This window comes from Microtus pennsylvanicus, chromosome 1 (genome assembly GCF_037038515.1).
Source record: "Microtus pennsylvanicus isolate mMicPen1 chromosome 1, mMicPen1.hap1, whole genome shotgun sequence".
In the NCBI taxonomy this organism is placed as follows: Eukaryota; Metazoa; Chordata; class Mammalia; order Rodentia; family Cricetidae; genus Microtus; species Microtus pennsylvanicus.
Genome location: NC_134579.1, coordinates 126191542 through 126208515, shown reverse-complemented (window position 1 = coordinate 126208515; position 16974 = coordinate 126191542). Strand labels below are relative to the sequence as shown.

At 50.0% G+C, this 16974-nt stretch overlaps 1 protein-coding gene across 2 annotated transcripts in view; it reads right to left on the bottom strand.

The window, feature by feature from the left end:
* Positions 1–16974, bottom strand: part of Myo18b (myosin XVIIIB) — a 220279-nt gene that overhangs the window by 113753 nt on the left and 89552 nt on the right. For both annotated transcript variants that reach the window (XM_075983418.1, XM_075983429.1), the window contains exons 26-31: positions 13978–14097; positions 13128–13236; positions 9828–9952; positions 6957–7111; positions 3262–3385; positions 2182–2382 (exon numbers count right to left, since the gene is read on the bottom strand). In XM_075983418.1, the coding sequence (XP_075839533.1) occupies positions 2182–2382; positions 3262–3385; positions 6957–7111; positions 9828–9952; positions 13128–13236; positions 13978–14097 (834 nt within the window). The remainder of the gene's footprint in view (positions 1–2181; positions 2383–3261; positions 3386–6956; positions 7112–9827; positions 9953–13127; positions 13237–13977; positions 14098–16974) is intronic.

Genomic DNA, 16974 nt, shown 5'->3' with positions numbered 1-16974 from the left:
TCTCGCAACCTCGCACAATGGCAGGGGTTATGGGAGAATGATCCCACATGAGGGGTGGTGTGAGGAAATACAATATTTCTTGTTCATTTTTTCCAGCCTCGTGGGCACTCCTGACATCTACAATACCATTTATGTCAAGCTTATATGAGTTAACATAAAACTCCCAGGAAAAAGTGCCTTATAGAGATCAATAAATATCTGCCCAGACTTCCTCTCTCTCTCTCTCCTCTCTCTCTCTCTCTCTCTCTCTCTCTCTCTCTCTCTCTCTCTCTCTCTCTCTCTCTCTCTCTCTCTCTCTCTCTCTCATGTGACTGCAGCATCCTCTCAGCCTCTCTTCCCCACTAGTTTAAGTTCAGGCTGGGGACCTGGAGGTGTGTTGTCTCCACACTTAAGGTCACAGTTCCTTTATTTTGCTTGTAACTCTCACTGGTGCTGGGAGGAATCTTCAAGAAATGATAATGGGATTTTCACAAATGCCCCATGGCTTGTTTGTGCAAACATCACCCGGGGCTGTTGCAAAGTGCTCTGCCAGCCTTGACACTCTCCCATCAAAGAAGGGAACCATCTAGAAAACCCAGCACTGGCCTGGGATCCTGCAGACAATGAGCAGACTCAGGAGTCCGTCTGAGTTGCCACTCTTTAGGTATCACATGACTCTGTGACCTCTGGGCCTTTGCGGGAGCTGTCTGCCTTGCCTGGAGCTCTTGTTCAGCAGATTCTGACTGTGCCTTCAGCTCTCCATTCCTCCAGTTAGTCTGTCTCCCTCAGGCCTTCCCAAGACTAGAACAACACGCTCAAGGTGCTTTTGATCCCAGCAGGACTCTGAGCTTTAGGGAGGCAGAGAGCACCAGGTGCCAGATTTGCTCCTTCAAGACCAGCAAGGAAAGCTTGCTGGGCCCTCGTGAGCATGGGAGACCCTCCAGACCCTGATTCTGCACTGCTCATGTTTGCGTCTCCCACCCATGAGGCCTCAGCCTGTGAAACGGAGCGAGGCTGAGCGAGATGCCAGTGCTGGCACCCTGACCTCAATGGAATGCATAGAGCCCACCCATCTAGACATTCATGTCACCTGGCACGTGTCCCCACAGTAGCAGGGAACCCTCCAACAGAAATTTAAAGCTAAGCACTGGAACTTCCCTCTCCTTGAAAAGCTGGGTGGCTTTTACACCACGAACAGAAAAACACAAGGCCCCGCACTCCCTGTATCTCGAAAAACCAGGAATGCTAACACTGCCGCTATTGTATACGGACATGAGTTTTTTGTGCCATTGTCCCCCTCTCTCCTCCTTGTCTATTTCTGGATGGGAGCAGGGGCTGTTATTGTATCCCACACTGACCTCAAACTCTCTGTGTAGCCCAGGCTGGTATGGAACTCGTGGTATTCCTTCTGTCTCAGACCCCAAGAATTTAGGGACAGGTGTTAGCCACCACACTGGCTCTTAGCATCTACTTTAACTTGTGCTTTTCTGGTTCGCATTGCTGTATTTAGACTTTTTCTGTTGCTATGCATGTGTCTCCTAACTGCTTCAAGCCCCATGGCTCAGCATGTACCTAGACACCAGATGTCTTCCTGGGACACTGGAGTTACCTGCTCCCTCAGAATGCCCAGAATGCTCGTCTTTCTACGTCTGTGCCCAAAGTAGACGTTTGAGCCACTGTGGTCTGAGGACTCCAGTTCAAATCCCACCCCACCCCCTGACTTTAGGCCTCAGCTTCCACATCCACGGAGGACATGATCTTCCCATGTCCTATGAATTCTTGTAAAGAATTACAAGAGGTCAGGCAGAGCGCAGGACTGAGTCTCATACACAGACAGTGATCAATAGTGCGGGATACTTGGTCACTAGTCATGTGTGAGCATCAACAGTTACACTTGGTGTCATCCTTGACTGTAGACAGAGGCACTGAGAAGAAAGCGGGACCAACCAGTCAATCAGAAAATCTCTTCTGTTGGGGAACTTGTATCTTAATTGGGGAGGGCACTGCAAAGTGTGCCGTCTGGCTTGGTGTGGACATTACCAAGAACAGGCAACATCAAGGGACAGCCATGAGACAGGACTCCTACAAGGGGCTGGCTTCTCTGAGGTTCTTGGGGGGATGCTGAGAAACAGCAGTGAGGCGGCTCTGTGGAAGAACCCGGCCCAGGGCAGAGCATCCCCCAGACAGGGAGGGTCTCTTTACCTGCTCCAGCTGCTTAATGGTGTTTTCCTGCTGGCTGTGGACCCTCTCTTGCTCAAGGGCGCTGGACTCCAGCTCCCAGACCCTCTCTTTCAGGCTGGCCACGCCTTGCTCCCCCACAGAGGCACAGTTCAGCAGCTCCCGCTTCTGATCCTGCAGCCTTTCCACCTCCTGCTTCAGCTTTGAGGCTTCCTTCTCCTTTTGCTACAAGAAAAGGGGCAGAGGGATGGATGGAGATGCATGGCCACATGACCTCTCCCGGAAGGTCTCCACCCTCTGCTAACAAGCGCAGTTGTATGCCATGCTCAAAACCTGTGCTTCCCCGTGCAGCACAGGCTGACTTCATCCTCAGGATCCTCCTGCCTCAGGTTTTCCAGGGTTGAGATGACTAGCATCTGGCTAGTCATCTCTTGGCCTTTCTCCATTCTTAGCCCCTCACAACATTCCTGGAGACACCAGTTTGGTTACTCTTTGAGAAGGCTCAGGAGAACACTGGTGAATGGAGGAGGAGGGAGGGCTTTTCTGGAGCTGGATCTCAGGGCTTGTCAGGGAAATATTCTATTTGTTCTGTTGGAAAAGGAAGCCTGGCACCATGCTAACCCTCAACTGGGGACAGGCTGAGGCATTAAGGAGGCAGAGGGCCCAGAAGTGACCCTCCAATAAGGAAGCAGATCCAGGGCAAAGTCTGCAGGCTTCCTCATGAACAGGACAACAGCTAGCCTAAGCGTGCACAGCTCATCCTGGGGGGGGGGGAGGTATAAGGAGCCAAGGAAGGAGAAGAAGCAGCTGATATCACAAATTCCCTCTGTATCAGAGACTGTCTGGGGCAGGCCGTGACTCCTGGATGAGGTCGTGACTGAGCCAGATTTATTTTCTGCTGATCCCCTAGGACCTCCCAGGTAGCACCTGGGAATGGAGCACAGTGTGTGGGCATCATGAGGGCATGCTGAGAACAGTGGTGCCTGGTGGACCATGGCACCCACTCAGGGCTCTTCCGCAACAGTGCATGCTGGGGATTCTAGAGGGTCCAGAAGGGTTAGGGTTAAGGTTAGGGTTAGGGTTGCGTCAGTCCCCACCGCTCACCTCCAGCTGCTGCTGTAGCTGGCCCAGCTCCCAGCGAACTCCGCTGTTCTCCTGGCTCACTTTCTCCCTGAGAGTCTTCTCAAACATGGACTCCCCCAATGCCTGGGCCAGCTGCAAGTCAAACCTGACCAAGGCAGAATGGATACATCAGGGAACTGCGGTAGGGGAAACTGAGGCAGGGTCAGGTGTGGATAGAATTGTGAGTATACTGAGAAACGTGAGATGAGAAGGGGAATGAATGGGTTTTCCCTGTGTGAGGTTGTTGGGTGGGAGGACCTCCAGGTTGTTCCAACAACATGGAGGAAGTTTCAGGTTTCTAAAGGATTTCTAACCAAGTATTGAAAACCTGATAAAAACGGAGACAAAAAATTCAAAGTATATTTAAATAAGAAGTAAATTAAAGAATACTGGTTTATACTAAAGAATTTGGATATTAGGGAAGATGAGAGAGAGGAGAGAGACAAATGAGGGGAGAGAAACAGACAGAGAGGAAATATAGAGAGGGAGAGAAAGAAATAGAGATAGGAAGGAGAGAGAAAGAAAGAGAGAGAGGGGAGAGAGGAAGAAGCTAATTCATCCTGTTGGACACTCCTTCCCCCTCCTGGCCAGCTATGCATGTAAGTGTCCCTGACCAATGTGTAGATGCCCATGGCTCTATTTTCCATTTCATGACACAGGGGCTAGCTCCATCTGCAGATGGCATGCCAGGCCCTCACAAGCCACCTGTTCCTTAGGGGACAGGAGGTGACCTACAGGTCATCAGAAGAAGGAAGGACCTCCTGCCCTTCCACAAAGGTGACCACCGTGGGGCTAGCCTTCTCATTTGTCCTGGCTTTCCACCTCATCAGTGGTGAGCCTCCCTCTAGAGAGCCTTGCTAGGCCACAGGGAGGGTGGCTGAGCAACACACGGGAAGCCCCAATGTCCCAACAATCCTGGATCATGGACATTAGTGACAAGGACTCCCTGTGTAAGATGTCACACCAGATGTCCTTCATTGCCCCAGGCTCCCAAGAAAGCCAATCAGAGCTCTCTTTAGAAAGCTTCTGAAACAGCCCAGAAGCTTTCTGATTGGCTGTTGGTGACATCATTTCAGAGGTGCTGTCTGCTGCCCCTGAATCTAGAGGATGGTGATGATCAGGCAGTTCCAATATCCTGAACCTTGGGCTGAGGTTTCTGCAGTCACTAAAACACCGCACGTGACATCAATAGGGATCCAAAGGAGGATACAGAACAGCAGAGGGAGGTACATGTATGAAAGAAGAAACAGGCATTCAAAGAGGCGTGAGGGTTAAGCCCCAAATCCCACAGTGGCAGAAGTGAGCTTGAGCCAAGCTTCCCTAGCCTCATAGCCAATCTACCTGTCCATGCCCTGGGGCAGGCGAGGTAAGACAGCAGGGGGAAGAGAGTGACCAGTGTTCCAGAGGAATTCTTAGCACGACACCTGAGGCCAAAGAAAGGCTCCTATAGACCCAAACTTCTGGAACGTGTGTGCTCACGTGCACATACACACACACGCACACACACACACCATGGGTTTGTTTTGGCCCCAATCTCTATAGGTGGTGTAGGCTGACATGAGGCTCACTCCAAGAGCTCCATCCGCTCATGGAATGAAGCTTTGTGACCCACGCATGGAGTATCTATGACAACAAGGCTCCAGCACCAGATAGAACCATTCTGGACCACTTGAAGGCAGAAGCCAAGATGGGGATGGAGAACTCTAATGGTGTGGAGCTGTGGATGATGGAGGCAGCTGGGCCTGCAATTGAGACGACCCTGGAGAGACACACAGGAACGCCTCTGATTTCTCTAACATTCTATCACTAGAGGTGCTCAGCCAAAATGTTCATTGAACTGAGATTTCAGCCACCCCATGGGCTCCCCATACCTCTACCTGGAAGCCCCCTGTGTGTGATCAGCAATTAAACATCAAAAGCTGCTTCTAACCCAATGCTAATAGTGGAGCAGAGGTCCCACAGGCAGGTGAGTTCAGAGAAAGAGAGAAGCAAGGATGAGGGATGAGGCCCTTTCCAGGGCTCACCATGCAAGTCCTTGGGGCAAGGGAATCCATAAGCCGAGTGTTCCACACCAGTGCCTCACTGTCAGAGAGATGACACCTTCAGGAGGAGGACCAAGAAGCTGGAGACTAGGAGAAAGCTGGGAGGTACCAGTGTGTTTACCACTCATCTTATAGCTACAGCCTGTCAGGGGCATTCTCCAGTGACCTATGAGGCAGTCTAGGATGCCCTAAGATACCAATAGTCCCATGGCTCAGGTGCTTGGCATTGGACAAGGTCATATAGCAAGCAGTTGACATGAGGCCATATTCCCTGTGCAAGATGAAGGCTTGCCCTTGTGCGTGGTTGGGCATGGAAAAGAGAAGAGAACAGAGGGTCAGAGAGAAGAGGCCCCGTCTGCCTTTGAGAGGGTGTGTTAATGAATCTGTGCAGGTCACCTTTGGATAAAGATGCCACCACAGGAAGCTCCAGATAAATGAAAGCAAGAGACAAGAATGGAGTCAGGTGGTAGTAGCTCACGCTTTAATCCCAGCATTTGGGAGGCAGAGGCGGGTGGATCTTTGAGTTTGAGGTCAGCCTGGTCTTCTGAGCAATTTCCAGGATAGCCAGGGTTACATAGATAAACCCTGTCTCAAAACCAAAACCAAAACCAAAAACCAAACAAGCAAAAACACCAAGAGGATGGAGGGGGACCTGAAGGGGATGGATAGAGAGAGAGAGTTAGAGCAAGAGAATGCAGAATCCACCATGCCGCCTATAGAATGTGACCCTGCTTGCAGCTACTTGGAAATGATGCTGCTCAGAAAAGCCATGACTGGCTTATCTGGGACATTTATCAACATAGTATCATGAGTATTCTAAACCAAGTATTCTAGCAGAGACAGCATTGCCGCCACTCACAGCTTAGGAACTCACTACTGTGGCAGTAGGCCCTGCTAGACCTCTTTACCCTCACCAGGAGGAAGTCCCAGACTGGACACAGTCAAGCTCAGGGATGGAGAGCCACAGCTGCTGGAGGGTGTGGGTGTTGGTACCAGCCCCGGCTTCTGTATTGCTTAGCCATGTCAGCAATTGCATAGGAAAGTGAGGGCAGTGCCCAGGCACACCATCAAAGCTACCAACACATTGTGTGTAAGGTCCAGGTCCCGCTGGAACTGCTTCCCATCCCCCTTTTCATCGCTGGGGATGGGCAGCTGAGTCTACTCTACGTGGAAGCACTGAGCATTTCATACTTCCCAGCACGAGGGAGAGACCCATCTACAGATGGGCATCTGGGACCCAGAAACATTGAATGCCCAGCTCAAACTCCCACAGTTAAAAAGGAAAACAGTCAGACATGAATTGGTATGGTCTCCTGAGAGGCACTGATTCCTGCCCATCTCACTAGATCACATCACTCCCCACACAAACCCCTTTGATGAAAAGAGATGCTGGAGCCAGAGAGGGTGAGCCTCGATTTCTCTGCGGTCACAAAGTCACTGGGAACAAGGCAGGCTGGGTAACAGTTCCTAGTTGGAGTCCTGAGACCCTGACAGGAATTCCACATGGGAGTTGGAATGGGGGTCTGCACTCTGTGCTCAGGGATGCCCAACAGGAGTGGGAGGGCTTTGGAAGAGAACCCAGAGGCCTCGGTGTACCCCTTGCCCTGTGGCCCACCCTGCTGGGACATGACTCACTTCTTCTGCCTCTTCTCCAGCTCATGGTTCCTGCTCTGCTGGTTCTCCAGCAGCACTCGCGTGTCCTCCAGCTCCCAGGTGAGGTGGTGGCACTTCCTCTTCAGCTGGTGAGCCGTCTTCTTGGCCTCTTCATAAGCTCTCTGTAGATCCCCCAGCTATGGAAAGAAGGGAATCAAAGGCTCCTGGGTATCTCCATTTCCAAGGTCAGCGCCATGTAAGGAAATGGATGCTGGGAGACAGAAGACCTTGGAGGAGTTCTTGTCAGCTCCAGGAAGTTGCTTCCCGGAGCCCCATTTTTGCCAGGAGGTAACACGGGGCGAGTGCCAGTCTCCTGCCCCACACCTGGAATTCATTTCCTCCTGCCCTACCCCGACTCTGACGCCACACTTGGATCAGCAGGAGACTGACAGATTTGTCCTCTGGAGAGACTATGGAGGACTACTGCAGAGTCACCAAGAAGGCACTCCCAGCCAATCCGAGCAGGCATCCCAGAGGCGGCCCCTCAGGAACAGGCACCACATGGTCCCGGTGCAGTCAAAAGCCCCACGACTCACGTGGGGCCATGAACATCTTCCCCCGAGCACAGCTCCCCCCTCAGCGTCCTAGTTTAGATCTGGGGAAGAGTGGGACTCAGCACACATGCTTTGAAGAAGTGGCCTCATTAAAAAGGCTGCTTTAAATAAGCAAAATTCTGAGTTAATGAGGCCTGTAATTCTAAATTCAGTATTTGAAGGCAAATGGGATGTTTTCTTATGTTCCGCTGCTCGGAGAAGGTTGCAGGTTTATGACTTTTTAATGTAGTGTGAATATCCCCTTCCTTAGGGAAAGCGACCCGAGCTGACTTTGTAATTTGTTGTTCCAGACCCAGGCTGCCTCCCTCTTTGTCACTCTGCATGTGGACACCCAGAATGTCTCTGAAGAGTCACAGTACTGAGTCCATCTTGGCGGTGACTGTTAAAAACTCCGCCAGCCACACCCTGAGGGGCTTGTCATGCCTGTCTTCCACAGTGCTTGTGCTGCGACTGCTCCAATAGCATATCACAGTTTAGTTTGTTCTCACTTTAAAAATACAGTAGCAGGATCAGTCAAGAAAAGCCTCCACCCTGTGGCCCCTTCAGCAAATGGGAGGGACCAAGAAATAGATGCCTCTACTCTGCAGGGTGTATTGCAGACTCCAGGGGAATGGCGGAGGAATTCCCACCTTAGGCTGTGCTAGTCATGGCGTTGGAGAGACTGACATCTGAGGTCTTAAGCTAGGGTGGGGGTTTGTAGACTGAAGAAGAGAGGCATCCTGCCACAGCGCAGACAACGATCCTGGGCCGATGAAGGAGGAGCATTGGGGGAGGAAGAACTCAGGGTGGCTCGGGAAGGGACTTGGCTGGAGGGAGGCTCAGATCTTCCAAATCTGTCCTCCTGACAATCTGAAAGGGATTGTTTCATCCTTTCAGACAGAGCCTCTTTGGCTCGGGCTTGTCTTGAACTTACTAAGAAACCAAAGCTGGCCTCAAATGCCTGATCCTCCTGTTTCTACCTCAAGTGTGAGGGTAGCAGGCATGAGCTACTATGCCTGGCTCGGAATGGTAATTTGAAACTGACCAAGTTTCCTCCATGGAACTTGGCCAATGAAGTGCACTGTGGGAGTTTGTGCCATTTGTCTTCACCCCACGGGTGGAGTGACAGTGAAATAGCAAGTGGCAAGCCAAGAGCCTGATGGTCCCATCCATCCAGAGGAGGAGGGATGGTCCATGACATTGCTACCAATGAGCTGTGCCCTCAGGAAAGAGTGGAAGTTGGGCCTGGTGGCGCAGGTCAGTCATCCCTGCTCGCTGAGGAAGAAAGCTCACAAGTTCAAGGCCACCCTAGACAACTGTCTAGAGGCTGTCTTGAAAGCAGTGGAAATGAAGCCAGTAATATACAGCTTCGTAGCAGAGTGGTTGCCCAGCACGCCCAGGGCAAGGCTGTGTTCAGTCTCTAGCACTGAGAAAGAAACTGGGGTGGAGTGGGGGATTCCAGGGGTTTGGATATGTAGTTGACACATAACCCGGGCAGTAGAGGTGGTCACCAGCATCCTAGCAGCTTTGCTAAAGATGAGAGCAGTCAATGGGTCCCGACATCTCCTCAGTGACAGACAGACCCAGGAGAGGGGCCTTGGGCTCAGACCCTCAAAGAGAGGCACCAGAGGGGAGAAAAGGAATGGGATACCCCAGCTGGTCTGTGGTAGGGATGTCTGAAGCCATGGATGAGGGAGGAAAGGATTTTCCAAGCAATCTAAGCCAGGCCTCTTTCAAGTGTATTTCTGACAGGGGATCCCTCCATGGTGATTTGAATGCAAAGGGCCTCCACAGGCTCAGAGGGAGTGGCACTATTAGGCAGTGTGACATTGTTGGAGGAACTGTGTCACTGGGGGTGGGCTGGGAGGTTTCTTTTCCTGCTGCCACCTGTGGATCGGGATGTGGCTCTCAGCCACTGCTCCACACCATGCTCCCTGCCGTGATGATAATGGACTAAACCTCTGAAACTGTAAGTGAGTCCTCAGTTAAATCCTTTCTGTTATAAGACTTGCCTTGTCACGGTGTCTCTTCAAAAAATAGAACAGTGAATCAGATAGTGGGACAGTTCCAAGAGTGTGCTGTAGTGACTTTAGCTACCCAAGGCCCCGGTACCAGAGATGGATACAGATCCAAGGGAGTTGGGCCCCCTTCCCTCCGAACACACTCTCTGCATCCCACAGGGACAGCATTTATTCCAACAGTAGAGTTCCCACTCCCTCTTTCCCCAGGACCAGACAACACAGTGGCCTCTCACAACAGAGGGGAGAAGACACCAGGTCCTGGGGCCTCAGGAGTCCTGACCCTACCTTCTCTCTCTTACCTTCTGTTCCACCTCTGCCCGGGCCTTCATCTCGGAGTCCAGCCTCTCCTCACACTGCTGAAGGCGCTTGCGCAGAAAATCATTCTCCATCTGAGCACAGTCTAAGCGCATCTGCCACTCCTCCGCTGTGTGGCAGGATCGAAGGGTGAGTGAGGCGGCAGATGTGGGTTTCCCCTCACTCCTTAGCCCTGCATGCGCCACTTCACAGGGCCCATGGCCTCTGAGCCTCAGCCTTGGCTTCAAGGTAAGAACTGAAGTCCAAGTTAGAGAACAGGCTGGAGCTTCCTCCGGACAGCCTGCCCTGAGCACATCCAGCCTTCCAGAGTGTTGACCTCACTGCTGTAAGGTCGGGTCCCTTACACTCTGCATTGTTCCCAGTTGTTCCTCCTATAGTCTGTAAGCCAGGGAGCTCTCTGGTCATAGTGTGTTTCCAACATCATCTAGAAACTTCTCAGACAGAGGGAAGGTACACGTTCTAGCTGCCAAAGTGCCTAGCAGAATCAGGGGGCAAAGAGAGCCATGCCCCTGGCCACAGGGTAGGAGGCAGACTGTTATTGTTGACTTTTGGTTGAGTTATTAGATAAATGAATGGGTAATCACTTAATAAACTTGACCGCAGGGTGCCCTGGGAGATGTTATATATACTAAACCCCTTGCTTTGGTTAAAAAAATCAAGCATTTGTTTAATTAAAACTGTTTGGCTGAATTAGGGATTATGGTATTTTATCATTTGATAACCAAACAAGAGAATAATGTTCCTTAAGTTAATGGAGCTGGGAAAACATACTTTAAAAGTAGTCAGCCCAATTCTTTGCCATCAGCTTTCTATCTCCATCCACCGTTACCCATCCGTCTGTCCATCCATCCACCATCCATTTGTCCCTTAGCTCATCTAGCCATCTATCACTCATCCATCCACTGAATCATCCCTTTACCCATCCATCCATCCATCCTTCCGCACACCCACCTATCAATCCATCTATCCATCCTTGGGCTCTCGTTCAATGCACTGCTTTTTACCAGTACAGGAGATAATTGCATTAATAACAAGTTGTTTCTACTCAGCTTCTTGTATAATTTAACGAGAGTGAGAAACATGTGCAGAAAGTACTACTAACTAGATTTCTCTTAGGAAAAAAAACACTTATGAGAATCCAGAAGAGGACTCATATCCAGAATTACTATGCTAGGACCTACTACAATGTTGAGCGTATGGTAAGTACAAGGAGTGTTAGATAGATAGATAGATAGATAGATAGATAGATAGATAGATAGATAGATAGATGATAGATAGATAGATGATAGATAGATAGATAGATAGATGATAGATAGATGATAGATAGATAGATAGATAGATAGATAGATAGATAGATAGATGATAGATAGATAGATAGATAGATAGATAGATAGATAGATGATAGATAGATAGATAGATAGATAGATAGATGATAGATAGATGATAGATAGATGATAGATAGATAGATAGATGATAGATAGATAGATAGATGATAGATAGATAGATAGATAGATAGATGATAGATAGATAGATAGATAGATAGATAGATAGATAGATAGATGATAGATAGATAGATACAGACAGATGAGAGAGAGTGATGGGTGGATGGGTGGATGGTGAGATGGAAGAGTAATGGACGCTGGTGAATGAGTAGATGTTAGGGTGGGTGGCTAAGGGGGTGCATAGATAATGGATTGATGGGTAGGAGGGTAGATGAATGGATCAATGAGCAAGTTGATAGCTGAGTGAATGAGTTAATTGGTTTGTACAACAATGCCCTGCATTATCCATTTGCCTATTTCTTGGCTCTCTGTAATCTATCTCCATACTTATGGCTAGCTATCTGGGATCAAAACCCAACTAGAATTCTTCTGTGGCGCCCAGTGTCCAGCCTGGTGCTAGCTGTGAATTATAAAAGACCTGCTGTAAGCATTTAGGCAAACATAAAGAAAGCCATGTCTTTTTATGATGCGCAGAGGCAGGCGAGAAAGCACAGCAGTGGGTGTTTTATTGCCTATTTCAACTTCCCTGTATTTTAGAGGTTTCGTGTAAAGAGTATGTGTGGCTTTCATAATGAAAAACAGATCATCTGTGGCCTGACTTCCCAGACTGCATTTCCAGAGTTTAGAACCTGCTCCTGTAATGACTGATGTGCCCGTGGGCTAAGTCTATCTCCCACATCATCAGCCTCCTGATCACTGCAGAAGAAACACACCTGAGACGTCTCACCCAGACAAGCCTTAGATGGATGGAGCCTATTCTGGGATGCCTTTTAGGAGGCTGTGCTACCCCCACATAGTTGACTCTGTATTAACAGGTCCCTTGTTCCCATGAAAGTTGAATCCCTGGGCACTGGCATGACCAGGGCACAGCAGAAAGGCCTGATGCCACCTGCCTCTCACTGCACAGAAACCCTGAGAGTCAGCCCCAACTTCCTCGTGTGTAAACTGGGTTCGTGTCAGAACCTGTAGGGACCCCATTCCTCACAGCGGTAAGATAGCGGGTGTCTACACAGCACTCTACTCTGTATGACTCAGCACTGCCCAGTCATCATCTGTGATCATCTGCACTTGAAGATAGGGCACCTGAGGCTCAGGGAAGGCTTCGGATGACACAATCCAAATATGGAGGTGCAGCTTCCTGGGCTCCACCCAGTGTCATTTTCATCAAAACTTGTTTTTAAGACACAGGAATAGAAGACTGTCTAACACTAGTGAGCGTGTGCATCTGTGTGGGAGTGTGTGTGCATGTGTGTATATGTGAGCATGGAGGCCAGAGGTCAACCTTGAGTCACGGCTCAAACACCATCCACCTTGTTTTGGTGAAATAGGGACTCTCACTATCTTTGGAACTTAAGAATTAGACAAGGTTGGTAGCCAGCTAGCCCTAGAGAGTCTCTAGTCTCTGCCTACTCAGTGCTGGGTTTACAAGTTTATACCATTGTACCTAGCTTTTATTGAGTATTAGCGGTCATTCCTGAAGTTGGCATGGCAAGCATTTTACCATATGAGCCACCTTTCCAGCTCTTCCAGGCCTCTAAACATAGCTCTTCACCCATGTAACACCTCTCTCAATGACCAGTGTTGTTCTGAGTGCTGTCAGACACCACAGTGGCTATTAACATCAGACTATAAGCTGCCCAGGGGCAGAGCTGTGCCTATTGGTCCTGGCAGATGTGGTGTAGCAGGGACATAAGTACTCAGTGCTTACTCATGAACAAATGAACCAAAAGGGAAGGTATTCCATCTGCCAGTGTCCAACACCAAGGGTCCCCAGCTGCTCACCTCCTCCTGCGTGTTTCTCTTCGAAGTTGACCGGCTGGCTCTTCTGCTGTGCCTCCTCCAGCTGCTTCTGTACTTCCCCCAATGCTTCCTGCACTTGCTGGTACTTAGCCTGGAAGAAAGGCTTGGTGATGGCTCAGGTTTGGAAATGAAAGGATCTATACTCCCGACCCTAGGTTCATGTATTGGGAGACTAGTCCTCCACATGGCACTGTGAAAGGTCAGACCAAGCAGAGGTCTTCATGTCTCCGGGGCCCTGGAAGGAATTACTGTGGTTCTTGTGAGGCCCTCACTTTAGTTCTTACAGGGGGCTATTATAAATGGAGGGAGCCCAGATACTCCCCATCTTGAGCTGTTTGGTTCAGTGATCTTTTCTTCCTGCTATGATGTCAACTACTCTTAGGTTTTTGCCAGATGTTGACCCAATGGGCCAGCCCAAGACCTTCACCCTTCAGAACCATGAGCTAGCTTGCTTTATCAAGAAACCCACTTTGAGATATTTCACTGTAGCAATGAAAGTGGACTCAATCGGACAAGACCATCTACTTCACATGTGACCATCCAAAGCCAGGGTTTGGTCACCTGTTACATACTCGTTTGACAAGAATAATATCCCCTGCATTTTTCCCACTCAAGGGTCCTCCAATGCCATGGATCTGTTACACAGAGCCTCCATTGCTAAGGTCACTATCCATAGTACCTCTCAGGCCTTGCCTTAGAAAGACCCAGCCAGAAGCCAGGACAGAGAAGTCAGTTAGCGGGTGTATCTCACTTGGGCTGGCAGGTTCTGAAGAAGCCTAGTAACCAGGACAAACCACTTCTGGCCACCCACTAGATCCCCATGACCCCTCACCTTGAGCTCCTGAACCTCTCGGAGTGCCTGAAGCCGCTGTGCTTGTTCACTCTCCAGTGCCTGGCAGGCCATATCACCTTTGAAGCGTTCATCAGCAAGCTCTGAGGTCAAGTCTGTGATCTGAGGAAGAGAAACCAGGAGATCACTGACCCTCCTTCCCTCCACACACCGCACACAGCAGAGGACCATCCGAGGATAAGCCATTACTAGGGAGAAGAGAGGCCACCTGCTGGGTAAACAAGACGCTAAAAGATCATACTTCAGGATGTACCTGTTTCTGGTGTGGGAGAACTGTCACCCAGCACACACTAAACGGGGGGCAGCGGGGGACTAAAGAACCGGTATGGGGAATAAATGAGATAAAGCCCTGGAGAGTTTAGTACAGTGCATAGTACATAGTAGGCTCTCAACTAAGGACAGGTACTTAGCAGAGGTTCTCAGCTGTCAGGGAACCTGAGCTGGCCTCTGGGACTGAGCATCCCTGACCCTGAGGAAGGCACACCACAGTTGGATGCTCTGTGTGGGGCACTCTGTGGATCTCCGTGGGCTGTGGCACCCACTCTCTGCCTTTCCTGCCTGTCTTCCGTAGGTACAACTGACCTGTAATCTGTTGGTAGTGATTACATAGACCCATTAAGAAGGGGGACAGGGGATTAACAGGACACATGAGCTGGATGCTTCTGAAGGAGTTGATAAAGGTGCTTTGCTTCCTGCTGAGCTGACAGACAGAGGCACCACCACTATAGGAGGGAAAATAAAGTGGAAAGCTAGCTTCTGGGTTTGCAGCACTTTCTTCTTGGCTGTTAGACACCAGAACCAGAGAGCATGGGACTGTGTGTGTGTGTGTCTGTCTGTCTGTCTGTCTGTGTGTGTCTGTGTGTGTGCGTGCACACGCACACACGTGCAGGTACACAACATGGTCTCCTGTTGCCCAGGCCATCCTTTAACTCTAGATAGCTAAGGATGACCTTAAACTCCCGATCCTTCTGGGATTATAGGCATGGCCCAAGTATATGCCATGCTGGGGATGGAACCTAGGTCTTCGGTGTGTATTTTCAACTACAAGTATGATATAAATAAAGCCAAGAGTCAGAGAAGGGGAAAAGGAAGCAGGAACAGGGTCAAGTCTAAGAATGTGCTGGCTTCCTCGGTCAGTCTCGCAGCCAGGGCCTTGACCATGAGAGTGGCATGTTGCTGAGAGAGGTGGGTCTTCTGTCCCTTGGCACTTGGACTCTGGGTCATATGGACACACTGCCTCATATATACTGCCTCATATATGTAATGAAACATGGATGCACCCATCCATCTCATCTCATCTCAACTTGCCTAGTATCTCTCAATTCACCCCCTCCCAACTTTGTCTTTTCTAACGCACCAAGCCCAGTTAGGGCTGCCTGCATGTGCACGGGCCACCAACGGGAGCCCTGGAGATGGCCATAAAGGGGCACTCTCCCTTTCTCTCAATTTTTTGGTCACATGAGCGCAGCACAAGGTGCCCACTCATCCACGGAGGCTGTCATGAGGCCCCGTTGCCCTGAGCTGCTCATCTGTGCTGTGGATTTAGTTTTAATGCTTTTCTGCAATCAGAAAGCAGAACACTGTCGTGAATGAACGTTCCTGGGAAGAGCCCTGCCTCCCACACAACTCTGCAAGCCTGACTGGCTGCTTCCAACTTCAGTCACTTGGGAGGCTGGAGGGGCGCAAGTCCAGAGTCTAACACAATTGTCTTGAGCTATCTGTAGCCTGTTTGATAGCCTTGTCCTTTGTCTGACCTAACAGCCTGTGACGCCAGGTGAAACCTTTGGTTGTGTATTAGCACACCCCAACTTCCTAGTCACAGAGAGAATGTGCCAGCATCTGTGGCCTGTGGTAGAAGTTCCTCGTTTCCTATAAACTATGCTGATGTTTCCACCAACATACTCAAGTGGGGTTGACTCACGGTATCTTTGCTCCATTACTGTAACACCTCAGGGAATGGCCACCACATTGAATGGTGGAATTATGGGTATTCTGAATCTGTGCCCAGATGTGACCATTCATATTTGGATCCAGAAGAAATGACCCCCGAGGTGAGAGCTGAGTTGCTGGGGAAACAGTTGTACTACACAAATTGAGGCCACCATGTGTCTATGAACCGTCTTTCCCACTTGAGCCCATCCTTGCCCTACTGTGACCCAAATCTTCAGGGCAAACAGAGAGAGCCAGGGAGTGAGAGATGGTGAAGAATTCTCAGATCACAGAGCAAGCAAGCAGCAGAGCTGAGATTTGAACTCACATCTGTCTGCTGCAACTAGCACAATGGCCACAGAATTGGGGTTTTCAAGGGCTTTCGGTGGGTGGCCTCTGAGAGGAGCCTGTCTGCTCTTCCTCAGCCTTCCGGCTTTATTAGTGCACCAGAGACGCCCTGCACTCTTCAGAGTTTGTTAAAGTGCGATTTCCCTACCAGAGTTCCCAAGGCACAGCCAGGAAGCTGAGCTCAGGAATCACAGGGGACCCAGTGTCCCCGTCCTCCTAACCCTGGCCTCTCTTTGCTTTGAGCAAGTTAGATTTGCTTGTGGCCTTGCGAACACTCCATGGGCTGAGAAGGTGATCAGTACAATCCAGGAACATCCAGGGCCACACTCCTAACCACCTCCCACCCTGGGAGTCGGCCTTGATCCCAAGCAGGGGTACAATGATGGCTCGCTTAGACAATTAGCATGAAATTTAATTTGTGCTAATTGTCCTGAGCATGGGGAGCACAAAATTAATTTAATGAATTAATTTTGAGTCTCATGTAACCCGCAGTCTGGAGCCTGAAGGACAGTCAGTTCTTTCAACTACCGGAGACTACTGGATGTTTTTACACGGTCAAGTCCACACAAACCTGCCCCTTCCTCCTTCCCTCCCCCTTCCTCCCCTTCCTTCCTCTCCCTCCCCTCTTCTTTCCTCCCCTCTCCTTCCCTCGAAGCATGGGCAGAAACCCTGTCTTTGGAGGGGAGGTGGAAACTCCACACT